Source organism: Solea senegalensis, linkage group LG12 (genome assembly GCF_019176455.1).
Source record: "Solea senegalensis isolate Sse05_10M linkage group LG12, IFAPA_SoseM_1, whole genome shotgun sequence".
NCBI classification, from domain to species: Eukaryota; Metazoa; Chordata; class Actinopteri; order Pleuronectiformes; family Soleidae; genus Solea; species Solea senegalensis.
Genome location: NC_058032.1, coordinates 8444591 through 8471915, shown reverse-complemented (window position 1 = coordinate 8471915; position 27325 = coordinate 8444591). Strand labels below are relative to the sequence as shown.

The following is a 27325-nucleotide window of genomic DNA, read 5'->3' as shown; positions in this document are numbered from 1 at the left end:
TTCACATGGCTGCATATTCCACTGTGAATAAAATAAATTATGACCCTGGGCTGTAACGGAGTGTAAACTGACCTGACTCGGACACATGGACACTGCAGGTTGCAGGTGAGATTAAAGGTCACATTTCCAGGTGTCCACAGCTGGACACAGGATTATTTTATTAAGGAAATGGGGCCCATATTTCCTAGATTGGCCCCTGCAGCTGGAACACAATGTTTCAGGACCAGGTGTAGAGCTGCAGCTAACCAGAATAAACTATAGCAAATTGCTATAGATTTGAAATGCAAAGCCGGACACTTCCCTGCAGAGCCCAACAGGGAGCAGATTTTCTTCTGGTGCCAGTGATGTCTGAAGTCATGAGTAAGCAGGACTTTTGTGTGGAACCCAGCATTAGTCCAGCTCAGCAGCTGACTGGAGAAAGCAATAAAGACTGAAGGGGAATTAACACAGAAAAAAATGACCAGTGTCTCATAATGACCAGTGACTGTACAGAAATTTTAATTCTCAGAGATTTTTTCTCTCCCCCAATGGCCTCAATAATACGTTTAGAAGTGCAAATCAGGGGCCAAAGGCCCTTGGCCTTGACATCTTGGAGGCCGGAGATCCACAGACCCCCTGTTATACTCCAATAAATCTGAAGGCCTAACATGCATGCAGAGACATTCCTTAGCGAGTTGCCCAATGACTGTTCTGATTTCAACAGTGAGGTTCCAGTGAGACCTAATGTGATCACCACAAACAGCCATGTTTGTCTGTTAGCTGAAGCTGCGGACGTTTCCTCCAGTCTCATCTGTCTTCTCATGAAGCGTAAGCTCCGAATGTTTCACTCGAGTTGACGTCCACCATCTGCACTATCTCTGTACTGCTTCACGTTCTGTCCTCTTCATGGTCGACTATAGCTCAGTGGTAGAGCAATTCGGCTTTCAATTGGAATGTTGTGCATTTGATTCCCGACTTCTTGGGTAAGACACTTAACCCAAACTTGCTCCTGACGCCTGTGCTGGCAGCATGTGAATGGGTCTGAAAGATAGCCATCCATTTTTCTACTGTTTTATCCTCCATGTGAGGGTCACAGTGCTCTGTCGATCTCAGCTGACATTGGACGATAGGGGACAGGGACACATATAGAGACAAACAACAATCTACTCTCACACTTACTTACAATTTGTCCAATTTACCTAATCCCCATATCGAATGTTTTTGGACTTTGCGAGAAAGCCCAGCACACACGGGGAGAACATGCAAACCCTGCAAAAAGGGCCCGTGTTACAACTGCGTCGCAAACCCTGGTCTTGCCTAAACCGTGCTGTGTCATGCAGGGACCATTGTGGAAAAGGGCCATTAGATTTAGATGAGATTTCTTCCCAGTACCTCCAAAGGAAGCTTGTGTAGCACTGGTGGTACACGTACCACAGTTGGAGAACCTTGCATGTAGCACTTTTCAACCTTTATGGAGCAATGTTTTCATGAGAGAGGTAAAGTCACAACAACAAGTCAACATGCATGAGAGTGGACATTTGCAGTGAAGGAGACATTTGTCGCTCAGAGAGCATGAAGGCAGGAGGAAGCTGACTTTTCTCTCCTCCCCTCACAGAGGGAGGGAGTTAGAAGTCAAATTAGAAGAAGAGGGGGGAGTCTATATTGACATCGGAGAGAAAGAGAGAAGAAGAGAGGGGGGAAAAGAAGTGTGGAGACTCAAACAAGCACAGCATCCACACAAAGGGGAAAGGAATCAAGGGAGGGAATCCGAACATTTCCTCAGTCACCTCTCTCGCGTTCTGATAATCAAGAAAAACAACAATCATCAGTGAGCGCAGACATTTATTCCGATTTTTTTCCCTCCCCTCATCACACAAAGAAAAAAGGAAGAACGAAACAAAGAAGCTTTTTTTTTAATCTCAAAGAAGACAAACATCTACAAATGAAGTAAGTAGTTTTACTCCACTTCATTTCCTGTGTGTAGTATAGTAGTAATAACTGAGAGAGAGCGAGAGAGAGAGAGAGGCGGCAGCAGGAACAACCGGCTGCTGATAACTACACGTGGCATGAGACTTGATGAGAAATTTGACAACTTTTTCATCCAAGGTCTGTTTCAAAAACCCGCGACTTACAACACAAATGTGTGTGTGTGTGTGAGAGAGATAGAGTGTGTGTGTCACAGGAAAAAAGACTGAGTGTGTGTGTGTGTGTGTGTGTGTGTGAGGGACAAACCTCATCAGGAGAAGTGGTTCAACTGAAACTGAGAGGGTCGTTACGGAAGTTCCTGGTCATTCTTTACAGTGGTTCACTCACTCACTCACTCACTCACTCATGCTGCTGTAGTAAATTCATCCATACTGTTCTCATTAAAGACTCCCAAATGTATTCTCCCCTTAAAGACTTTTCTCTCTCACTAAAGACTCCCAAATATATAATAATAACAATTACATATATATGTAAATATTATATTTTTTTAAATGGAGCTGAAAACAAACATGTGTTTTACATTTAATTCTAATTTTAAACTTTCAGCTTTTCTCTGACTCACACACTCCAACACATCACTTGCTGTAACAGTGTCACAATGAGATGTCATGAAAACCACACGCACAATATTTTAATACGAAGAAAAAAGGCAACAAATAAATGAACATCATTGTCGAAGGTGACTGGCTGACCTCTCTGCAGGGAATCGATTATTTGAATGACGCAGGTTCGCCTCCACTTCTCCACCTGTGACCTTGTTAGAATTAATCCCGGTTTTGTTCGTTGTTAGCACTTTGAGTGCCACTCCAAATCTACCTTTCATTAATTAAAAAATATACAATGTGACATTATCCAGGGTCGAGTCCTACTGTGGCACATGTGTAGAGCGCCCAGGCCGGCTTGAGTCTGATTACAGTCCCCAAAAAAGGCCTGAATAATGTGTCATTGTTATTTTTAAAGATGATTGACAGACAGTGTTCAACTGAAACCGAAGGGTTCCCTGGACCCCTAATTGGCAGGGCCGGCCCAAGCCTTCATGTGGCCCTAAGTGAAATTAGATTTTGGGTTTGCCCTTTGTCGCTGCCACTGATAACGCAGGGGGAATTCTGCATCATCCCAGCTGAACATGTTCTAACCTAATGATCCTGGAAGCAACATAATATGTTAATATCCCAGCAACCGCATCATTTGTTATTTTAATGTTATTCTGTCACTGTTGTCAACAGTACACTTTTAAATAACACACAAGTTAGTCAAAGCTCTAGCTCACTATAACACAGAGGTCACAAATATTAGTTATAAACTCTATTTATACACACAGATAAGAGGACATGGATATCAAAGATATTCAGCAAATGTTATACTTAAAACCAGTAATAATATTTATCCCATTGTAAGTTGTTTTTTTTAACAGTGCCGTGTCTTGGCTTTGGTAATGCTATCATCATACATAAACAATAAAATAATAATAATTGTGCGCTCTGAACCTAATAAGATAATAAGGGGGCCCCCTGCTGGTCACGGGCCCTAAGCAGGCACTTAGTTTGCTTCCCTGTAAATTTGAGAAACGAATATTAATCAGTCAATTAGTAGCGATTTACTGGTTTCTCCAAGGTGAATGTGTGCTTACATTATTATCCATATCACATTATGTTTATGGTTGTTATAATGACATAATATGTAGCATTAATAGGTGTCACAGGGACATGTTTAATAACAACAAGCAGATTCATCTTCATGAGGGAAATAATTGCGAACTGTAGCTTTAAAATATTAATAATAAAAACAAATTTAAGGTTGGTTCCAGTGTCTGATCCAGCTCCATGAGGCAAAATAAGGCTCTTTGTTTGTTTTCATTTAATATTTTTCTTTAATCTGTAGATTAGATGTATATACAGTATAGATTGGATGTAGGGAAAGAGCCTGGATTTGGTGAACGAGTGGATATTATAGGAATTTCGGACAGCACGTGAACGTAGCAGAGGTCTTGCTCCGGGACGAGCCCCCGCCGCGCCGGTAACCGGAGCCGGCGGTCAGGTCATGGAGGCGGACATGGAGGGAGGGACAGCTGCTCTCTGGCCTGCAGGCAGCTCAGTCCGGGGGTCTAGTTGTGTGACTCTTCGGGAGGACGGAGGCTCTCAGCGCGACGGGTTTGTTTTCTTGGAAACTTGTGTGAATAAAGAGTTTGGTGTGCGGCTCTTTGTGTCGCGCTGAGGTGGATAAACACGAGTGGTCAGGGTCAGAAACATCCCCACAGGGAAGAAAGAGCCGGACAGTATGAGAGCTGACATAAAGACTAAAGACAGACACGTGACACGTTTAAAATGTGGCATGAATCTTATCAGATATGGACGTCTTTTTTCACTATAGTATGTAACAGTTATAATGTAACAAACCGCCTCAGTATAAGAACTCAAGAGTCCATAACAGTGAAGCCAGTCATGGCAACATTGCGTCAGTCAGCGTGGTGTTCAGGTATTTCAGGAAACAACCTCCTTATATGGTTTTCCTCCCAGTGTGGCCTTCCCTCTACCCGCGCGCGCTCATTTACACACACACACACACACACTCTTGTACAGTGAGGACCCAAGTCCTTAACCTAATCCTAACCAAAACCCCAGTTCTAATCCTTGTACTAAAACCGAGTCTTCACGCTCAAAAAGCCCTTAAAATTTGTGAATACCAGACAAAATGTCCTCACAAAAAATGTTTGTCCTCACAGCTTACCAGTTGTGTAAAGTGCCAGAAGGGACTTGAGTAAAAGTATGTTACCAGAAAATTACTTTGGTAGAAGTTGAAGTCACTGTTCTATAATATTACTGAAAGTCTTAAAGTATATGACATTTACTGTTCGTAAGTTTCAAAAGTCATTTTCTGATGTAAAATGTAGAAGTAAAAGTATTAAAAAAAAAGTAAAGATGCAGCTCATCAAGACTAGAAAAGCTTCTGATTTTATTTGGTAGTAACGAGTAACAAAGATAGTTATAGGAAATGTAGTGGCGTAAAAGTTGCTAGAAATATAAATAACAAAGTAAAGTACAGATATGTCAATTTTGTAATTAAGTACAGTAACAACGCATTTGTACTTTGTAACAGTGCAACACAGCAGTTCACTGCACACACACACACACAGAGACACTTCACAGTGTTATTACAGGGTTTCACAGGTGTCTGTCAGTCCTAAAAGTGTCCTGTTTTAACGTGTTTGTAAGCTGTTGTGTGTTGACTCTCTCCCTCCCACTCTCTCATTATACACCAGTTCACAGCGATCTGTCTGTTTCCCATAATGACAACACGTAGTTTCCAGGTAACTGTTGCCGCCCTGATCCGTATGAGAAGGTGTGACATGCTACATGTAGAGCTGGTGGTGGCAGCCACCATTAGAGATACTTGACTGAAGAATTGATTCTGACATTTACTCCCAGCATTTATATACAAAGGGGAATTAACAAAGACTTTTTTTTTCATTATTCTGGATTATTAAAACCAGTGTGTATAAATTAAGTAACATTTTTGCCATTATACTTAAAACTGTATTGTGTAACTTTTGAATTATAACAAATCAAACCATGAGTTCACACAATGTTGATTGAGTCTATCAGCACGGTGACTACTGCCCCTGCACTGCTGCAAACTAATAAAGTTACATTGATTCTGTTCACCAAAACTAAAGAGAGATGATTTAGACTCCCACAATCCACAACAAATGTCTACAAAATCTATTTTATTGATTGTTATGCTGTTAAGTTATCAAATGGTTACGCTCATTTTAATTTCTCTACAGTTTTACTGTGTATATTTTGTCTGGGTTCACATTGTGGATGAATGAAGTTTAACCGAACCAAACCTGAGTACATTTCAGAGCCTGTGCGTTCTTATTTTTACGTGAGTTAAGAACCGGAATCAGTCTTTCTTTTTTTTAAGTATCTGTGCTTTAACCTAAGAAAAGAATGTGAATAAACCTTTACCACTGTGCATTGTCCCCTTCTGAGAAATATAAATTAGTGACGCTGATATTCGTAGTGCAGCTACAGCACAAATTCAATCCATGTGACCAGTTGCCTCTATGCCTCTAATAAAGCGTGTCTGTTTAGAATGTTATTTTCCAACATCTTCTCCATCAACACGCAACACTTTTTCTGAAAGTGTTGACAAAGCATGGTTTGCATTATAAACCTCACATTACCTTGAGAATAAACTCAATCATTTTGCGTATTTATTTACTTGAGTATTAGAATTGCATTCATATTCAAGAGTAATCATCTTCCTCATGCTGGAAAAAAAAGCTAGTAAGAGCTTGTGTCCACATCGAGGTTGGGGTTTACTGCAGCAGATTCCCGATGTGGTTTAGTTCTGAAAACTGCCAACATGAAGTGAAAGTGGCACAACATGCAAAACTGCATTATATTATATGTATGATATTGCTTCACAGTAATACTCTCAGTTACTGGTTCACGGCAGATTCTCTCTCTCTGTCTGTCCATCTTAGTCAGAGATAAATCCTGAGACTGAAGTCACAAACAAATTGGTGGAGTGTGGAACTGTATTGTCCCAGATGCTGTTTTATAAATTATTACCAGGGGTTAATGACTGGAATGTATATACACACCATAATGAAATTCACTGAGAATGAATTATATTATGATTTAATTATATTCTGGCTGCTAGAATGCAGAATTTTACAACCCTCGTTTTGTGTTTTTACTCTAGAACAAATGACTGTTGTTATGTCGACTGGTTTAGAAACAATCAATAGTTGAAGTGATCCGTGAACCATTTAATCATGGGTCAAAGGTCAATTGCCTTTATTTCATTTTACAGAGTAAAGTGGATAATCCTCTCTCAAAAGTTACTTCAATGTTGGGTTTTGGGGAGCCGTGTGTGTGTGTGTGTGTCTTGTGTGTGCTGAGGGGACTTCCCCTGTGGAGTGTCACTTACCAAAGAGATCCCCCCTTTTCAAACTTTCATTTGAGCACAAAGGCAGTTCACTGAACTATGGGTAATCGCATTACACACGCCCCCCATGAGCACATACGCAGACTCGTGGACACACGCTGGGACAAATCTGTCCCATTAGATCTTTTCTCCATCTCCACACACACACACACACACACACACTGAGGAGATTTGCTCATTAGGAACTATGATAGAGGCAGGCTGGATGACACTGAGATTTTCCCACCCTTTGTTCCTGGATATATATTTGGACTGATGCTTCATGTTAGGATGTTTAAATCCACATGTGTGTGTTAAGATTTATTACAATCTGATTCAAAGTTCATTTCTATATTCACTGTGAAATACGTAGATTCAAAATGTTATGAAGCACTCCCACACCTCATCATCAACACATAATGTACTCTATGTTCTACTACAATCGTTTCATCCTGGAACGACTTTTGTCACCGTTTTAATTAGTGACGTGTTTGCATGTGTTGTGGTGGTTGTTTTCTGTGTTGTCTGTTTTTATGATGCAACTTTTAAGTGCACTGACGCCACTGTCTTGACAAGGTCTCTCTTGATAAAGAGATTTTAATCTCAATGAGACTTTTTTCATATACCTGGTTAAATGAGTTTCCAACATTTTTTAAAATCTGTATAGAAGATAGATAGATAAAAACAATTTCAGCCCTGGTGCGTGTGTGTGTGTGTGTGTGTGTGTGTGTGTGATCCTGTTGTCTGGGTGATCATGAATGGAATCAGTGTGTTGGTCACAGGTTATAATGGCCTGTCACTAATGCGTGTGTCTGTGTCCTGAGTTTATTTATTCAGTTACATCACATCATGTGTGACTTTAAAAGCTGACGCTGAAGTGAGGCCACATGCTGTTGGAAGAGGCTCTCAGTAGAAACTCTGCATGCACTGCTTTCACATGGAAAAGTCACTCATTTAAATTGTGATCCCCCGTGTTACATAACAAAAGCACGCGGAGGTGCTCAGCATTGTTTCCTCTGCTCAAATCAAGGGTGAAATAGCTTCTCTGTTGACGGCACAGTGGGTGAACTGCAGAGGACAATGAAGGGTGAGGTGTCAGGTACCTGACTGGGTTTTTACAAAGCAGTGAGCGGTCACATGGGCAGTCATTACACACACAGAGAGAGAATGTACCCATCACAGGCCCGCACACCAAAGTGACTCCTCAGTGAAGGGGACATAAAAACATAAGCATGTGAGTTGTTTTTTTTAAATATAGTCAACTGAATGAATGAAGGTGACCTTAGGATGTCAATATTTTTCACTCACACGACTCAAAATGCGATGATTTCACAGCTTTCCTAGGTCGGCTCCATCTCACTTTTACTGTCATTTTATTCCTTTTTGTTATGAATGTGTGGTGTTGTTGTTGTGTAATGTGCCGTTTATGGTGGCGCTGCAGCGAGTGGTCAACTTGTCAGCCTGTGTACAGTCAATAAATAGGCACAAGGTGAACTTTGGGTGTTTATAAATGTTGTGGTGTTGGTGCTTGTTGTTTTGGAAATCAAATCTCACTGAGGACATCTTCCTAAAAATGTTTGTGAGCTTCGTTTTCTAAAAATGTGTGTTAATAAATAAGTGTCAGGAAGTGTTTAGAATGTTGTATCTTTGTACCCCAGAATGAGCCTTTTATATTTATATCAGGAGCCCAATCAGCTCTACAGATGCCTGCATTTTGGACCAGCATGTTTTTAACTATAGCCCACCATGGACAAACAAATCATCTTTTGAGTTATAAATAAATATAAATAATAATAATAGCAAATGTTTGTTTTTGGTTGATAATTTGTATTTTATGAGCTCTGTTCTAACCTCCTCCTCCGTCTCTCTCTCTCTCCTCCCTCACAGAGTAGCAGCAATGGCGCCCTCTCTGATCCAGGCCTACAGAAGGCGCTGGTGGATGGCGGTGACGGCGGTGATTGAAAACCTGCTGTGTTCAGCCGTGCTGTTGGGCTGGGGCTCGTTGCTCATCATGCTGAAGAGGGAGGGTTTCTACTCTTACCTGTGCTCAGGTAAACTCAAGTGTCAGCCGGCCGCGACGTCACACAAGAACCTTATCTCCCGCTCTGAAGCCTCCAGAATCATAATGTTCACATTTTGCAACTGGATGTTCAGGAGTGAGACCTGCAACCAGGATAATGTTAGATGTTACCAGCTGTGGTGTCCACTCATAGTATGTGCTGTATTTTCAGAAACATAATCAACTTTATTGGCCAAGTTTGCATACAAACAAATTTGACTCAGTTCCACTTTTCGCTCTAATACAACCAAACAATAAATATCATCTATTTTCCTCTAAATGGGAACATATTTCACAAAAATTACATCATTATGTGATCTTATTCTGGGGCTCATGGAGACAAAGTAGTACTCTTCCCCTGAAACACTGTATTTATAAAATAAATACAAAAGTAAGTAAGTTAATAAATAAATAAACAAAGGAATTATAGTCTGTATAGGAAACATTCTGTGCAGTAGAACTACGTTTTTGTTTTTTTTTCCATTGCCTTTATTCTTCATCATCTCAGATTTAGCCTGTCCATCAACTGCTTTGGCTCAGTCTTGTGTTTTTTCTTTTCTTTTTGATTCTACAGAGAACGACTCCATGGTCAGTACTTTGGGGAACTCCTCCACTGGTGAGGTGGACAAGTGGGTCACCTGTGTGGACCAGGAGGAGATGCTGAATCTGGGATTCACCATTGGCTCCTTTTTGCTCAGCGCCACCACCCTCCCCCTCGGCATCCTCATGGACAAATATGGGCCTCGCCCAATTCGCCTGGTGGGCAGGTAAAAACTGGAAAATCTAAATGCACTCAGAAAAATAATGAAAAATAAATGAAAAATAAATGAGCTCAGCTGAATATATATACCTATATCTAAGAACCTAAGACATTGGCACACACGATGTGGCCAAGATCACTGACTCAGTCTCAGTTGGCCTAGTAGTGTCAGTCAGTCAGTAACATTCCTTTGCTTAACGGATGCATTCCAGCGAAAAAGAGAAAAGAATAAGAAAAGAAAAAAGCCGACTGATAGCATTCCTATAAAGGGAGGGTTGTGTGTTCTGTGTGTGGGTCAATGAATGTAGGCCGGACTCTTTATGTGGGTGTGTCTGCACACTGTCAGCGTAGTAAGTAGTGAAATTCTTTGGTTTTGGGGTGTGACGACAACTGTGATCACTCAACTGCACAAACTGACACCGTACACACACATAGTACACACGTTCACTATGTGACAGTCACAGTTTGGGTATCTTTGGTGTCAGCCATGTTGCTTCCTTTGACAAAAAAAGATGAATTGATGCACATCTGTCATGACAAACATGTGGCATTGTATAAGTCTAACATGTTGTTTGGTTACAGTACGTGCTTTGGGCTGTCCTGTGGTATGATGGCTGTATCTGCCTACAACACAAATGGTGAATACACACACACACACAAACTAATTTACATTCAATCAACTTTTATTTTCCCCCCATCTGAAAAGCCATTAGTAAATAAAGATATTTGTACACTGCAACTGATGCAAACAATCCACGGCTGTCCTTCCATCAAAGCGCCACCCTAAAAATACACAGAACACGCACCCACACACACACACACACACACACTCATGTTTAACAAACAATGATACACTATAGTTTTAAAGTGTATTCAGACAGCTGGAAATCCAGCACCCGAGGTCATAATTGAGGCAAAAATTTTGTCTAGAAGCGCAACATTCTTTACGTCAACCTAGGACACTGAGAATTTTCTTGTTATTGTTTTATGTAACACTGGAAAACATATGGAAGAAGAGCAAAAATTACACGGTAAAATGAGAAAATGCTTCCAGTGTTGATTTTACCCTACTAGCAGAAAATAAATATACCACCAATAAGTAGTAGTATGTTTGTATTTAAATGTGTAATTGCTTTAAAATAAAAATTTTGTAGCCTTAGAATAAGCCTATTATAGTTACTTAAAGCAAGGAATGTCCTTATGCAGGCCACCATACAAATAGACCAACCTTTCATAGAAAAGCCACTGCTGTTTCCTGTTACCTGCAGTCTCACTGCAGTAGACATCATTCACTCTCACACACTGAAGCTTGAAGTGAGGCCACAGAAATAAATATGTACAACACTGTGGTCGTACTTCTCCTCGAAACTTCTAAACATCACTCTTAACTCCTCCTCCTGTGTTGATTTGTAGTTCTGTCTGCGCTCATCTTCTTGGCCCTGTCCCTGAACGGCTTTGGAGGCATCTGTCTGACCTTCACCTCCATCACGGTAAGACACAGAATCAACAGAAGACACCACTGATCAGTTATCAGTGCACTGCACATAGTCAAAGTTAAAAACATGCTTAAAAAAGACAGATAGAATTCATTTGGATCTCTTCAATCTTTGACAGCATCTGTGCCACTTCTTGGTTTTATTCTGAGTGAAGTTTATTGAGACACCCTTATTCTAAAACAAATTCCAAAGTAATTGTCTTCACATTCTCACTTTGTGCCTCACGTACAAAGTATTTTTAGAGGCATTTACCAGAACGCACGGTATAAAATGTAACATCCAATATCCAACAGGTGATGAGCAGATGAGAAAAAGGAAAACACATGCGCCAGTAAGGAAATACAGAAAACACTTAATAAAGTGGTAAGGGCATTTGTTCACAGCATATTTCTCCATTCAGATCCTGACAATCCTAGTAGAACAGTTTCTGCCTCTCTGGCACCAACAACCATGCTCTGAATGCATAGAGTTGCTGTCATGTGATTGGCTGATCAGGTACTTATGTGAACATGCACTTAAACCAGCTTGACTCATAAAGTGGAGATTAAGTTAAAGAAATTAGGTTAAAAGGGTATTTTTTTCACTGTATCAGGTGTTGCCTTCTCTGTTGTAGATCACTGAACATATGTCTGTTACAAAAACACTATAAAAGTCTTTAATCTGAAGTGAGAAACTGAGAACTAATTTGAGTTCCCTGGGAAGCTAAGAATCTCACTGTGTCTGTGTCCACTATTTGTCCCACCTGAGACAACAGTGAGTGTTGTGACAGGGAGCTGTGTTTGTGTTCAGTCACATCAGGTCACGTGTGTGTATTTGCTTGAGAGGTGTCTGCTGGTACAAATATTATGAGGTGCGTTTTAATTTTTGCCACTGCCATCTTGCACGCAGGCAGGTATTTGTGTTATGACGTGTGTCGGGTTGTGTTTGTGTGGGTGTTTATAGTGTTTATGTTTGAGCTGCTCATGACTTCTCCCCCGATAGAGACTCCCATTTGTGGTTCCACCAATGACAGCGCGCCGTTGACCACACACCCTTCCCCGGACTCCAGCCCACTCACCTCTATTCAAAATAATCAAGGCCACTGGTTTTCTATCCCCCCCTCACTTTTCTTGTCTTCCTGCTGTCCGCTGGTTCCTCTGTTCTGTCCAGCGGTCAGCAAAAAAATCTGTGCGGAACCTTTTCAACTCCACATGACTACGCACATGTGTGTGTGCATGCGTATGTACACACAGAGAAGTGAACATGAAACAGATGTTTGGATAAGGAAAGGTTTACGCTGAGGGTCATGCTGTCTCATGCTGAGAAAATGACTAGAAGACACCTGTGGACAAAGGTCTGTTTATACTCTATGCGTTGAATCAACACCATAGGGTTGTTGAACGTACATTATGAACACAAACGTATGATAGCCTGATTAGAGGTAAACTAATATGGGTCTTTCTTTGACCACAGCTGATGGCAGACCCTTGTTTTTTTTTATCCGTCGGATAAAACACAACTAACTTGCAACACCTGTGGTCTGTCCCTCCAATCTGCATTGTATGTTTACCATACACACACACAAACGTGATCAGATCATGTGACGTGGACTACAGGAAGAGACATGCTGAATTCAAGTAAACATTACATGTGCCCTGCAGCTAAACCTACTGTGACTGGATCCTCTTTCTTCCCCTTGCATAATTTAAAGAAGAAAAAAATCAGATTTTGATTAGCGCTGTTGCCTTGTTGTAAGAATATCCGGGTGTTCAAGTTTCCTCCCACAGTCCAAAAAAACAGGTTGCGGTTAATTAGACTCCCTGAATTGACTGTAGGTGTGAATGTGAGAGTGAACGGTTGTTCGTCTCTGTGTTGGCACAGCGATGGTCCAGGGTGTCCCCCACTTTTTGCCCTATAACAGATGGGATTGTCTCCAGCTTCCTGTGACCCTCGTGTGGAGGATAAAACTGTACACAATGAATCTATATGAATGATTTATAGCCTGATTAACCTGTGTGAACACAGCAATGTGTTTCGCTCAAGTTAAAGTAAAGTTCATTCAAGGACATGGTTGTGTGACAACACAGAATTGAATGAGGTTTCTGCCCCTTGCATTTACCGTCACAGGTGCAGGATTGTCCTTCAACAGCACTGGCTGTGAGCGGGGGCTTGGTTGTAGGCCGGCCCTCACTCCGATTACAGGGGCTGTCACTCTCGACGTGCAGACGTCGGTGTCAGGTAGCAGAGAGAGGCTGCCAAGCTACTTTAAAAAGAGTTTAAGGTCAAGTACTAAAGAAATCTCAAAAGCATGAGTTTCTTATGTCTACTTTTTCACTTCTGACCATTGTTTGTGTCATGCAAGTTCCGTGCAGGTGGATAAGAGCACTGCTAATGCTGTGAGGAAAAACAGGATTTTAAGAACAGTTACGTGTTCCTTTAACTTCAGAGACACTACAGGGAATGTTATGTTGTTATGAGTGTTTGTGTTTAAAGGTGTTCCTCGCTCAGTGTTTCCATTACAACAGCATCATGTGGACTGGTTCAGTGCAGTAGCGGGAGGGTGACGATGATGGTAGCACGTCACCACACTAAAAACAACACTGGGTGACGTGTTTCTTATGCAAGTGAAATTAGAACCACAACTTTATCCACCACGTCCCACCAAGTGAAAATTTGACAAAACTGAAAATAGATATTACAGTAAAGGGGACACAGCTTCCTGTCCACAATTGGGATGTGGAAGTAAAATTCAACGAACAGGTTAGAGGTCATTTTCATCTTCTGGAAGCGTTGTTTGTGATTTGACTTGATGACGTTCTCACAGACAGGGGAGGTCAAAGTCAAACTCGATGATAGCACACTGAGCTTGAGCGTAGTGTCAATCTCTCAGGCCTACAAACGTCTCCTGACCAGCTGTGTCCCACACATTGTACTTGACGGCTTCTTTCTTGCTGTGTAGAGGATCAGTGGGTGCAGCTCTTCTTCCTGTGATGAGCCTCTTCACAAATGTTGTTTTTCCAGGGCCCCCCGACACCGACTGTGACACATTGTGCTGTTTTGTCTGTAGTTGCTGCCATTTCCTTTTCTCCTTGTCTGCCACTTTATCCTCCACATAAGGGTCACGGGGTGAAAGGTGGGATAATCCTTGGACAGGTCGCCAGTCCATCACAGGGCAAGCACCTAGAGAGAAACCACCATTAACCCTGCCACTCACACCTACAGTCATGCACACATGAGGAGAGCATGTAAACTCCACACAGAAACGCCCTGGGTCAAACTTTATCCTGTTCTCCTGAAATAAATTGGAATAATGTAAATTCCTCTCAATATCAATATTTGTTTTGTAAATGATGTAAATAGAATCTGTTCAACTCAATCAAGATTTGGTGTCAGGCAGCAGAGAGAGGTTGCAGAGCTGCTTTAACATGTAAATCCAATCACTTTTTTTGAAAGTTTAGGGCCGCGTGATAAGAGCATTGTGCCAGTGCTGTCAGGAAACAACTGTTCGACCGTCTCTGTGTTAAAAGAGGGGGCAGAAAGTTGGGGAGGAGAGAAGTCACTTCTAATCAGCTGTGGTTTAGTGTGTCCTGCTGGGAGCTCCACAGAGAGGAGCTGCAGCTGTGGCTTTTGGACAAAAGGAGTTACTCCCTCATGCTTCACTCACTCACCATCACTCATCAGTCGTTATAATCATCATTTTCCTTACGTCCCTCTCGTGCTCATTAAGCCTTAATTAAAGTCAGTGCCAAAGTCTGACAGCACACATGTGAGCGAGCACAGCACGAGTCGAGCACAACCTGATCAGCTGTGACAAGTGAACAGCCGAAGTCTTCCGCCCGCGTGTGCGTGTGTGTGACTTTCTGACTGTGTGCTTCCTCACAGTCACGTGTTTCCGTCCTCATCCCCCTGGCAGAGGTAGCATGTGGGACATGTGCAGCGAGATCCTGTGTGTGTGTGAAACTGCGTTTACGAACTTTGCCAAAGCACCACGTAGGGAATCTCACCTGCCGCTGGCACATGTGCGTTCACGCGTTTCCCTCGCACCCGTGTCTCTGAGACACACTCAGGTCGCTGCTCCCACACTTATGAAGGCAAACATCAGTGCACTGACATTTCACATGGCTGGAATATCTTTGCTTTAACATTAGCAAGAGATGCAAACTCCCCTGTGTGCACAGAGGGCCCCTGCTGGCATGCAACAATACTGTCACAGTCAGAGAGTTCGGCGCTGCAGGTCCCGTTGGCCACAGACGGGCCGTGAAGTCTTTCGATTCTCAGAAGCGCTGAATGAAGATGGGTGTTCTCATGGCTGTTTTTCTCATCGCGCTCAGACAGTCAGGCTCTCCCACGAACATCCTCAGGAAAGCTTTTTTTTCCTGTTTACCTACCAACCACATTGTTGTGTCAGCACTCCAAGTGACCTCAAACCTCCCTTAGTCCATAGTGTGTGCAGATATGGCTGTGGTATGGCCGTATATATATATATATATATATATACATATGTATATATATATATATATATATATATATATATATATATATATATATATATATATATATATATATATATATATATATATATATATATGACATATTTAATAGTTTTCACTGAAAACGTCATTATTTAGCAACTGATGACTGCATCACACTCAATAAAAGAAGGGTCAGAGGGAAGTTAACCCCTGGGTCTCATCACCTTTTCTTTGAGATATGAGCTGCATGTTCAACAGTCTGTGGTCGTCGAAAAATGTCAATGTAAAGCCTCCGCATCAGCGGTACCTTCACATATGTAGATCACCCACGCCATGTTCACTGATGCTTCCCAAGACCATCACACATGCTGGTTTGTGCACATCAAAATGATAATTGTCACAAAAAACAAGCTGAAACTTGCTTGACCACTGTTTCTCAGTGCATCTCAAATGAGAAAATGAATGTGTGGCTTCCTCTTTGGCCAAAAACGTTTAAGGTTGCATTTTTTGTTCATGCACATTCCACCTTTATTTTCCCAAACTCTGTAAAGTCTTTATTATTTATTTCCTAATTTAATTGTTAATCACAAGCAGGAGTCTCTGTGTTGAGAGAGCTTGTCATGCAGCACGCTTTAAAATCCCATACATGTGATTTTTTTTTTTAACCATGACTGACCCATTTTTAAAAACTCTACTCAAACACACAGTGAGTGTGCTGTCAGCACAATAGGTCATTGTTATGTTTAAACTAAGCTACTTACTACAGTAAATAGGTCGAATTTAATATATGATGTGTTACCGCCTGGCGCTGTCTCCTTGTCCCTGCTTGTCCCTCTTTGCCTCAAGAGCTGGGTTCAAAGCGCCCTGTGGAGTTTGTCAAGAGCTGACTATATGTTGGCTTTTATATCTTAATCCTAATTCCATGAATTTGCACACATTGCAGGGGGGGAAAAAGACCTTGAATGTGTTGTCCACAGACGGCTTAGTGTGTGTTTGAACTATGGGGTCAGGGCCCAAACTGGGTAATGACTTTCTTGCTTCCCATGCAGAAATAGGTGTTTGTGAGTGCAAACAGTGTGGGCAGGAACAGCTCATATAGTCCTTGATTTAGACCGATTTTCCCTGTCTGGTTCGTCCAGGTGTTGTGCGCCCTCTGCTGGTCTCAATCAGACACTACAGCTCTACAAAAAAAACAGGTTTTTGGCCTAGGATAGTCTGTGTCAACAGCGTCTAGGTTAAATATTTGTTTTTATTTGTTTTTTGTTTCTGTATTTAAGTATAGAGACTGTATTTTAACCTGGGTTTCCTTCTTCATTTCTCTGTCCTTGCAGCTGCCCAACATGTTTGGCTCCCTGAGCTCCACCATCATGTCCCTGATGATCGGTTCCTATGCTTCGTCTGCTGTCACCTTCCCTGGAGTCAAGGTAACGGGACACAATTCTAGGACTTCAGGAGTGGCGTTCGTTACATGTTGACATTACTACTGTGTGGTGCCTTAAAATAAGAGAGTTTCTTCTTCACATTTCCATAAACTCCTGTATCTGTGTCAGGTGACAAGTGTCTCCGTCTCCCTCCTGTTTGTTCCCAGGTCATTTATGATGCAGGTGTCTCCTTCCATGTGATCATGTGGGTGTGGGCCGGCCTGGCAGGGTTTGTCTTTTTCAACTGTTTCTTCAACTGGCCCGCCGAAGGCTTCCCAACTCCCGATGAGGTGGACTACAGGTCAGTTCCTTCACCTCACTCGTGCGACTACAGAGCAAAGAATTATTTATTCACCGCCGCGACGACAGCCCTCCAACGCTAATCTGTGTCTGTTCATATTTTGTGTTCAACAGCAAGATCCAAGACCTGAAAGACCTGCCTCCATCAGCGGAGAAGGAGAGACTTGGTCATACAAACGGAGAGGTGCGACGCTCCACCGAGAAGCTTCCTAATGGTTGTGACGCTGCACCCAGTGAGTCCACAAACACAAACAGTATTATACGATCGCTCAATGTATGACATGCTTGTGCAAGTTAATGCGTTTTCTTTTTCTCAGAGACGTGAGGTTTAGTTTTCGGATGATCAATTGCGTTTTTTTTTTTATGTTTTAATGCTATTACCATGACATCAAAGCAGCAAAGTTTTAAATACAAGTATGAGAACTATAAGATTTTTATGTTACATATTTAAATGGCACAGAACAAAGAAGAATCCCAAATGGAAAGAAGATTCAATTTTAGCCTTTGCAGGTTGCTCATTGCATTGTTTTAAAATGATTCATCTGTCATATCATTTTAATTATGGTCCTATTACTAAACTAATGTCATCAGTTGTATATAAAAATAACATATTGGTCAACCAAGTTACCAGTGGTTCCTGAATACTTTGGGTACAAAACCAGTTTTAGGTAAACATAAGGCATAAAATGTATAATTTATGAAAAATATCAAAGATGTTTTATCAAGAGACAGACTCATCTTGTGCGGTAGCTGTAAAGTTTTCATTATAAAGCTAACATCTCCATCTCTCTGTAGATGCCGTTCCTTTCCGCCGCTCTGTGTTCTCTCCCATCTTCCTGTGGAGTTTGGTTACCATGGGAATGTCCCAGTTGAGGATTATCTTCTTCATGGGCGCGATGAACAAGATGCTGGAGTTCATGGTCACGCACGGTGGAGCACATCGTGAGTGCTGAAAGGATTTATGTGCTTTTAAATATTGTACATAATTTTAACTCAGTGCTGTCTTCACCTGTATTTCAGCAACTGATGATATGGTGATTGAAGCTGGAGAAAAGGGTGAGTTTTCATTTCTGTACTTTTGTAATTCATCTGAGTTCATGTGTTAAATGTTTTCTTCTCCTCCTTCTCTCTTTGATTGATTTTCTGTCTCCAGTGGGCTTCTACTCCTCCATCTTCGGCACACTGCAGCTGCTGTGTCTGCTCACATGTCCTCTGATTGGATACATCATGGACTGGAAGATGAAGGAGTGTGAAGACGAGAAGACTTCTGCTACAAGCACAGAGATCAGGTAAAAAGTGTGGCAAACACAGGTGGAACCCTGAGACCTGTGACCGAACAAGATAACCCTCTAAGCAGCAGCTGACCACTTTGAATTTGCTATGTGAGATAACGTGACGATACACAACCTCTGCTTTTAACCCCAGCGGACAGAGCAATGGGCCCAAGAGAGATCGCAAGATCCAGAAAGTCACCAACGCCATGAGAGCCTTCATCCTCACCAACATGCTGCTGATTGCTTTCGGATGCTGCTGCCTCATCGACAACCTGCCTCTACAGGTAGCACACAAACACACACTGGCCAACACTAACACCAACAAAACCAACAAGTCCTGAATTCAAAATCTGTTTCTTACTTCATCAAACGACTCCCAACAGTGCAAACCGCAGTTATAAGCAATCCCAGCTCTCGTTGTAACTTTATTTTCTCCTCTAGATTTTGACCTTCATCCTGCACACCATGGTCCGAGGCTTCATCCACTCCTGCTGTGGAGGCCTTTACGCTGCTGTGTGAGTGCTGCACTGTTGCTTCATCCGTCTGATGCCGTCGGATGAGTTATCTTACGTTTATATTATTTTTGCTCCTCAGTAAGATGGTTAATATTCAAAATCACCAAGCTTTTGTAAGAAGTTGTACAATCTCATGTCCCACCTTCAAAGACAGTTTACAATGTCAGACAATTAGTCCTCTCCCATCCAGTGTTGCTTTCATTGACACAACTTGTTCAGTAAATCCCCAGGAAGAGCAGAGAGAGCTGACGGAAACTCCCTTTAACTGCCATGTTTAAGTTGTGCTGTGAAGTTCTTATCAACACCAGACATGATGGCAGTTTTAAAACCGCAACAGATCGCGCACAAACTACAAGTGTGGTTTGTGATTTGTCTTGAAAATGTCACTTTCAGTTTCTTGTTCCAAACCCCATGGTAACCACTCAAGTGTCTCGCCCACAGCTACCCGTCCAACCACTTTGGCACACTGACCGGCCTCCAGTCCATGATCAGCGCAGTGGTCGCTCTGCTGCAGCAGCCGCTCTTCATCACTATGGTGGGACCGCTGCATGGAGACCCATACTGGGTGAGGACTTGCTCTGGCTTCCACACTATTCAGACTCATGCACATGTGCACTAACTCTCTCTCATGGTTCATCGTGGAACCAGTCACAACAAATAAGTTGTTCTGTTAAATCTAAATTATTGAGCATAGCAAGCCCACAATAATTCCCCGCTCAGTTTTACTTATGTTCTCAATCCCACCATTGCTGCAACTAAAGACTTAATTGGAATTAAGGTTATCTGCTCCATGAATACACCATGTACTGATACCAATACTATGGTAATATCTATAGCAGTCACCTGTTAATAGCTTGAAAGTAACAACGGGAAATGTGGGACATCAGGGAGGAATAAATTTAATTTATACATTTCACATCACATTTCAATATGAAAGTTGTAACCTGTAGCAAAATCCTCATTACCAAGCTACTATCTTGATAATACTTAATGATAATACTTGATAATACGTAATAACATGGTATTTGAATTGTAAATGTACATTTACAGATTTCAGTATGAAATGGTTTTTGTAATGGTAAATTTGGTGGCTATTTATCCAACGCAATTATAACATAACATTTCATTTGTTAAACATTTGCAAACATTTACTGACAGTCTGCATCCAACTATCCTTCAGATCAACCTCGGCCTGCTCATCACTTCACTGTCCGGCTTCCTGTTGCCTGGATACCTGTTCTACCACCGCAGATGCCTGGTGAGGGAAAAGGAGGCCAGAGACAAGCAGGCCGGCGGTCCCGAGATGCAGGCGCTCAACCACACAGAGGCCAACGGCTTCAAGCCCCACAGCAACGGCATCTCTGCTGCGGAGGCTTAAGACAACGCAACACTTTCAGCTTCCAACGAACCAGAGCAGACACATCGTCGACCCACAAACTCAGAGCAGGGCAGGAAAAGATGTATCATTATCATTTGTTGCTGTTAATTTATTTTAGCTAAGGTCAAGGAGCCAAATTAGAGTGATTCAAAGCCATCGGTCACTCACATTAACATGCAGAGTACTTGCACTCATGTCCACTGCACTTGAAACATGATATGTACAGTCACAGACGTCTAAAACCACAGCACAATCCTAACGCTAACACCAAAGAACACCTTAAAGGTCCAGTGTGTAAGAAGTAGTCGCGTCTAATGGTGAGACTCCTCCCCTCACCCTCCCAGGGAACAACGGTGGCCTTTGCGTACCAGAAAGGATGTTGTTGCTTTCCACTAAAGCAGTAAACATCTGCTTTAAAAGTTGAAAGGCACACTCCAGCTGCTTTGTCCTGTCCGGCTGTTGCAGGAACATATGTGTTTCCACCGAGTGGTATGGTTCAGTACGGAACATATTTTTTTGCGTTTCCATTCGGAATAGTACAAAAATAACCGGCCCCGACCATACTGTACCATTTTACTCCCCTAAGGGAAGGGTACTGAAAACTGGAATGGTACAGTCCGGGAGGAGCTAGAAGCGGTCTGTTGTGTCACGTTCATTGTCGTCGCACTGGTACAGTATGACTGCTCGCTACGTATCTCACTGACGTGGCCGACATCCTCCTACCTACCAAGTAAAGGTACTGTTCTCAGTCGCAACGCAAGCTGACCCAGGGCTTTACCGAACCAAACTATACCGTACTGTACCAAACCAAATTGTACCATGACGGCAACACGGCTACAGTGGCACAAGATGGCCGCCATAACGCCAGGACCTTGCAGCAAGTACATAGAATAGAATAGAATAGAAAATACTTTATTAATCCCTTGCGGGAAATTCTTTCGTCACAGCGCTCCAGTGTACAAAGGTAACGAATGTTGTAACAGCAATTTTTTTGGAAATTACAAAATTACAAACTATAGGAAGAAGTAGGAGTAAACATAAGAGTAAAATTACAAAATTAAAGAATACTATTAAAATAAGATACAAAACATTTTAAAGCATTTACTACTATACAATATAGTAAACATATTCAGTTTCTGCCAATAAACCCACCATCATCATTTTACACACTGGACCTTAAAGATATTAGTTCAGTATTTTTTTTTTTATAAAGAGAAAATATTTCATATATTGTGCTGTTTCTGCTGTAACCTATTAGGAAAAGGTTTAAAATATATACTCAAACACTATTAAAAACAAACTTAATGAGAGAAATTAAAGGATCTGAATCATGAATAATAGAGTTTTGATATGTAGGAAGAAGGCTTAGGAGCAGTCACACAGACACACACACATGCAGGTAGACTGGTTGTAGAGACATATCTACCTCCACTTTAAAAAGTTTTGTACAGTCTCTCTGCAGCCGACTCCTATGTCCTTCCATCTTTGTTTTTTGTCAAATAAGGAAGTATTAAGTTTTAAATGTCAAAGACCCCAAAATGAAAATAATCAGTGCACATTTTTATCCATGTGTATTTATGTCATGTTGATTCTGCCCCCTTGTATTTCTGGAACTGTTTTAAGACAATTTAATGTAAAAAGAAAAAAAATTGAAGTCATTTTTAAATGTCGTTGTTAAACACTTTGTACTGCTTTATGCACAGGAATGAACTAGTGTGTATAAAATGTATTTAAGTGTCCTTTTATACTCGTATAGCTGTCGTAGCATGAAAAAGGGAAGAGTTTGTTTCTGTATTTTATTAGCGTGCTGATTAAGTATTCTTGTTTTTTTGTTTTTCTTCATGTACTGGAGCAAACCTCCCAAGTATTTTGTAAATATAATTAAGATGTGCCTTTTGTATCTCTCTCTCTCTCTATTTATATATATATATATATATGTATATATGTATGTATATATATATATATATATATATATACATATAAATAAAATGCAGTGGCTGTGGCTGAACTTGATTTATAAGGTGATGTCTCAGCTTCAGTGCTAATTCAGCCTTAACCATTAAACCTTGTTTGAATCAAGACCAATTTGAACAGAAATGTTCTTGTTTCTTTCAAAGTGACAACACAATGTTCTTCATCTGTTCTTCATCTGTAGATTCATGTAGATTCATCTGTAGATTCATGTAGATTCATGTAGATTTGTGAGATCAGTTGTAATGTATATATATTTTTTCAACTCAGTCCATTTCAGAGGAAAGACCCGCTATAGATTTCTGTTTGTTGCATTTCTCTTTTTGGTATTATAGTTTCACATAATGTGTCAGATCAGTCACACTGAGGACAAAGGACTGTTGGTTCAATTCTGTGCCTTTGTTTACGCTGCAAACCGAAGTCGGTATGATGAGATCAATGCCTCTGCCAAATGTAAATCAAAGCCATGATTAGGGTTTGTACAACAAGTCAATAGTAGTCATTTTTCCTCAGGACAACACACAAAGGCAAAAGAACCGAATGCCATACAACATAATATAGAAGTCCTGCAGTAAAAATTAGGTGGGTCATAACGTTTGGTTTTTAGTGACTGGCAGGTGTTGATCAGCTCAAAGGTCACATTAGATATGTTTTCTTTAGTTGTTTTAAATAAAAACTATTAAGTACATTTCAAATGGTGGAAAGGTTTGAATAAGTCATGACTTTCTTCTTTCGAAAAACCTTTATCCTGATGAATGCACAGCACAGCAGTCTTCCCCATTTCTGCCATTGTAACTGAGAATCCCAGTCATTGTTAACTTGTGTGATGTTAAACCAAAACCTTCAACATCCATTTGCTTTATCTGTGTTACAGTGGTTTGTTTAATCTTGTTTTTTTTTCCTTGTGGATTTTATACATGTTGGTTTGTCTTGTGAAATGTACACATTTCTATCCTACCTTTAATCGATATATTTGAAAAATAAATGTACAAATGTTATAACGTTGTCTGACCTTGCATCCATCACTGCAACGAGAGTCGTTTCTAAAACATACCAACACATTCCAAAACCAAAATCCAAAAAAAAGATGTCTTAAAAGGAGACACCAATGTTTATTTGATATTGGCATTACAGTCAAAAGATTATACAACAAAATCAAAAGGCGACATACACACAGCGCTTGCTCAGTCTTCCATAAAACCACTCGCCTCATCTGTGTCTTTCTGCCATTTACACTGTTCTGTAACATGTCTTCCTTTCGTCACAAATGTCTACTGTGTTGCAGCTCCTTTAACACTCAAACTCACACTTTGACTCATTCCCTCTCTCTTTAAACATGCTCTCAATAATACAATTATGTGTAAAACACACACACACACACACGCGCCCTTACAAAATGTACACCCACACATTCAAACACAGGCATGCACACAGTGCGATGCCCTCTATCTGAGGCTGTTGCTGTTGGGTTGTGATCCAGCGAGGCCGGGGTGGTCGGGACTGTGGCGATTCTGGAGGGGGAAAAAGCATCAACAGTTATTGAAGCCTATTCCTGATGGATGGGTGAAGAGTTAAGATGTTGTTTTGGCATGACAAAAGATAAGGAGTAGCATCTACCACATCTGTCTCATCTTGGTGGTGGCACATGCAGCAGTATGTACACGAGAAAGTATAACCCGAGACTAAAATCTGGTTTATGCTTGCCCCAGCAGATCCATTTCTGGAGTTTTATACCGAAATTAGCAAAGTAAAATGATTAAGAAGTCATATTTAATCTGTATAAAACTTGTCTCGACTCGACTTTTTACTTTTCCAGTAGGGATATTACCTGGTACCTGCTCTGGTGAGGTTCCAAACAAGCTCTGCCGATACTAAAATGTGAAGTCCACAGACTGCCGGTCACTGACAAGAGCGTTACAGCGAGCATATATAGCTGCTGTTCGCATAAATACACCGTGGTATGTCGACGAGACGCAGAAGTTCCATGTTTGGAGGCTGACCAGAGGATCCAGCGTGTATGCGTCGTGTATAAAATGACATCATGGCAGTTTTGCGCAGCCGAGCTATGATGACCCCGGCCATGTTGAGGGGGTACTATGAAGTAAAGGAAAAAGACATGCCTGACACTAAACCAAGTGGGGTCGAGTAGTGCTAGAACTTAAAACTATATATGGAAAACAAAACTCAAATATGTAAATAAAACAAGATTTATGGTGTTTGTGATTACTCTATCTATTCCAGTGTGCCTTGCGATTTGAATCATATTGACAGTAAGTGTCAGGCACCGACCATAAACGCCTCTGTTGCTGCTTCGTGGCAAGTATAAACAACACATGTTTTTTTTCCCAGGACTGCACTAGGATCAATAAACACACCCAACTGGCAACTTTACAAATGACTAAGATGTTGATGAACACATTTTCACCTTCTTCTTTTTCTTGTCTTTCTTCTTTTTCTTGCGGTCGGGATCGTCGTCCCTTTTTTTCTTCTTCTTCTTGGGATCAGTGTCTGATGGAGTTTCTGTGATGTGCAAAATGAGGAGGACAATGTTACCATTCCTTTGTGTTTTGTATACAGGTGTCATTTGTTTATGGGTATAACTAATGTCATACCTTGTGGTAGTGGGTCCTGTGTTCGATGATGTTTGTGCTTGTGTTTGCTTTTCTTCTTTGGAGGTTGTATGTGCATTAATCTGTACTGTTCTGGGAGCTGGAAAAAATAAACACTTAAACAGTTAGAGATGTGTGTAAATATTCATCAGAACAGCTATTAATATTGCCATATATTGTTTCAAGCAGGACACAATATTCTGATGAAAACAAAAACGTTTGTTGAGATAAAATTCGATTCACAAAGCATAAACAATATATCTCGAATATCACAAATGTGCTGTGTATTATATAAGTAGTTAGTACCGGTCCTGTATGTAGTCTGAAGCCTGTGAGTAGAGCGCCGGTCAGTGGGCTGAAAGAGTTCCCACACACTGGAGGTTTATCAATCAGAGAGCGCAATGAGCTGCCGTCCTGAGTGCCCGGACAGTCGATCATACCTGCAGCACAATGATGAGATGGAAAGGAGGGAAAGACACATAAATAAAGCATATGCTAAGAAAGGGCATATGAGCAGCAGTGAAAACAAAGAAATGAAGAGATTAGATTTCTGTTAAAGGAAGAAATGTTGAGTCAATACATCTTTATAACCTCCTTGAGGTTATAAAGCTGTATTGTTCCTATTACTGCAAGTTTCATGGGAGTTTTAAAACTTTGCAGTGACAGCTCCATCAGCAGAATGCAACAGGAGAATAAAAAGCAATCAAAAAGAAGGAAACTTTGAAACTGATGTGCTGTTCTGAACACAAATATCTGGTTTAATCAAGTATTTATAAAGTAAGATGCAGTCCCATCCCCTTTGTTCCAACATCACCTGGTAACTCTGGTAGAAAGTTGCTGAGCTTCTCCTTCACCTTCTTCCCGCAGAATTTGTTGTAAGCATGCTCCAGGTTGTAGTGCGTGATGAGGTTGGTGTTGCCCGTTAACTCTGTTCCCACTGATGAAAGAAATTCATGATAAAGACATTTTTTACAATTAAACACTCTAAATCAGTCAGTTAATCTCACTGAATTAAACATCTATATATTTTTGGCAAACATATTGCAAGGGTAGTGCTTCCATTGGAGTGGGCTATAAAATGTGTCATACCCAAATTTAATCTATACCACAAAGAATTACGACATTCCTGAAGGCAAATTGGAGTACTACCCAATACTAGCAAGGTGAGGAAAAATAAATTAAAAGATATTGAAATGTGACAATTGTATTTTCTACAACTGACCATTGGATGATGTGTAATGTGTTTATTTATTAACATCTAAAATTAAATTTATTTATATCCTGTTCAATATGGACATCATAGACATTTATAATGATGAAACACTAATAACTTGTTTTCACCTTTTGGTAAAATACGCTCTAAATGCAGCGACGGACCTTGGAAGTTTAGCAAAAATATTCAACTTGTTAAGTTTGGAAGCTAAGTGCTAACTAAATGACACATTCCTACTACATCTTATGTTTGTTCGAGGACGCTAATTCCTGAGATTACAGCAGTGATATAACGTCTTATTTAAAACACAAGCAAGTGTTTAGTCATTTAATGACAGTGAAACGTAATGAAATAAGAGGTAATGAAGAGGTAAGTTGTCACTGGTAGTTAGCTTCGCAAACTCTTACCGTGTTAGCTAACGTTATCTAGCATTGTTTACAAACTGCTAAAGCGCTTTTACAATGGGGTGAAATGTTTATTTTTTACATTTTTTAACAAATAACACACACGGACATAAGAGTCCTGAAATACCTGGTAGTTCCCGCAGTAAATAGAACGGTTCATTCATGGCTCCAGGCTTCCGCAGTGGAGGGCCTTCATCCCCGAGCTGCGGTGGCATCTGCCCCGCCAAGGACACTTGATTCTGAGGCAGAGGCGGCGGAGGCTTCCCCGGTCCGAAACCCAGTGAGGAGCCGGGCGGTCCCTGAGCTTCATTTTGCCCGAACAAAGTTGAAAACATTTCCGCCATATCTATCACGAACAACGCATTAAAATGGAAAGAAAATACCGGTTCCTTCAGACTTAGTCCGATAATGGGCTTCGCGATGAATCCATCCGGGTGTCTGTCACGACTCTACACTTCTTTGTGGCACTCTCACGGCTCGCTTACCGTAATATGACATACAGACACGCACATTACCGTAATTATTAGTGTACAAAATGTTTTTTTTTTGGAAAAATATTAATACTTGTAACCCA

General features: G+C 41.0%; 2 protein-coding genes across 2 annotated transcripts; one reads left to right on the top strand and one right to left on the bottom strand.

Annotated features, from left to right (window-relative positions):
• The first annotated feature begins 1640 nt into the window (after window positions 1–1640).
• Window positions 1641–21732, top strand: slc43a1a (solute carrier family 43 member 1a). The gene is made up of 15 exons (XM_044040541.1): window positions 1641–1926; window positions 8788–8951; window positions 9534–9726; window positions 10302–10357; window positions 11133–11209; window positions 16998–17090; window positions 17255–17388; window positions 17502–17620; window positions 18183–18329; window positions 18408–18443; window positions 18541–18676; window positions 18813–18945; window positions 19103–19176; window positions 19618–19741; window positions 20357–21732. The coding sequence occupies exons 1-15, from the start codon at window positions 1922–1924 to the stop codon at window positions 20552–20554; spliced, it is 1689 nt and encodes a 562-aa protein (XP_043896476.1). The 5' UTR covers window positions 1641–1921; the 3' UTR covers window positions 20555–21732.
• A 1868-nt stretch (window positions 21733–23600) lies between these two features.
• Window positions 23601–27244, bottom strand: med19a (mediator complex subunit 19a). The gene is made up of 6 exons (XM_044040543.1): window positions 26879–27244; window positions 25949–26071; window positions 25441–25574; window positions 25138–25234; window positions 24951–25045; window positions 23601–24036 (listed from the first exon to the last, which is right to left on the bottom strand). The coding sequence occupies exons 1-6, from the start codon at window positions 27093–27095 to the stop codon at window positions 23971–23973; spliced, it is 732 nt and encodes a 243-aa protein (XP_043896478.1). The 5' UTR covers window positions 27096–27244; the 3' UTR covers window positions 23601–23970.
• Between the last annotated feature and the right edge of the window lie 81 nt (window positions 27245–27325).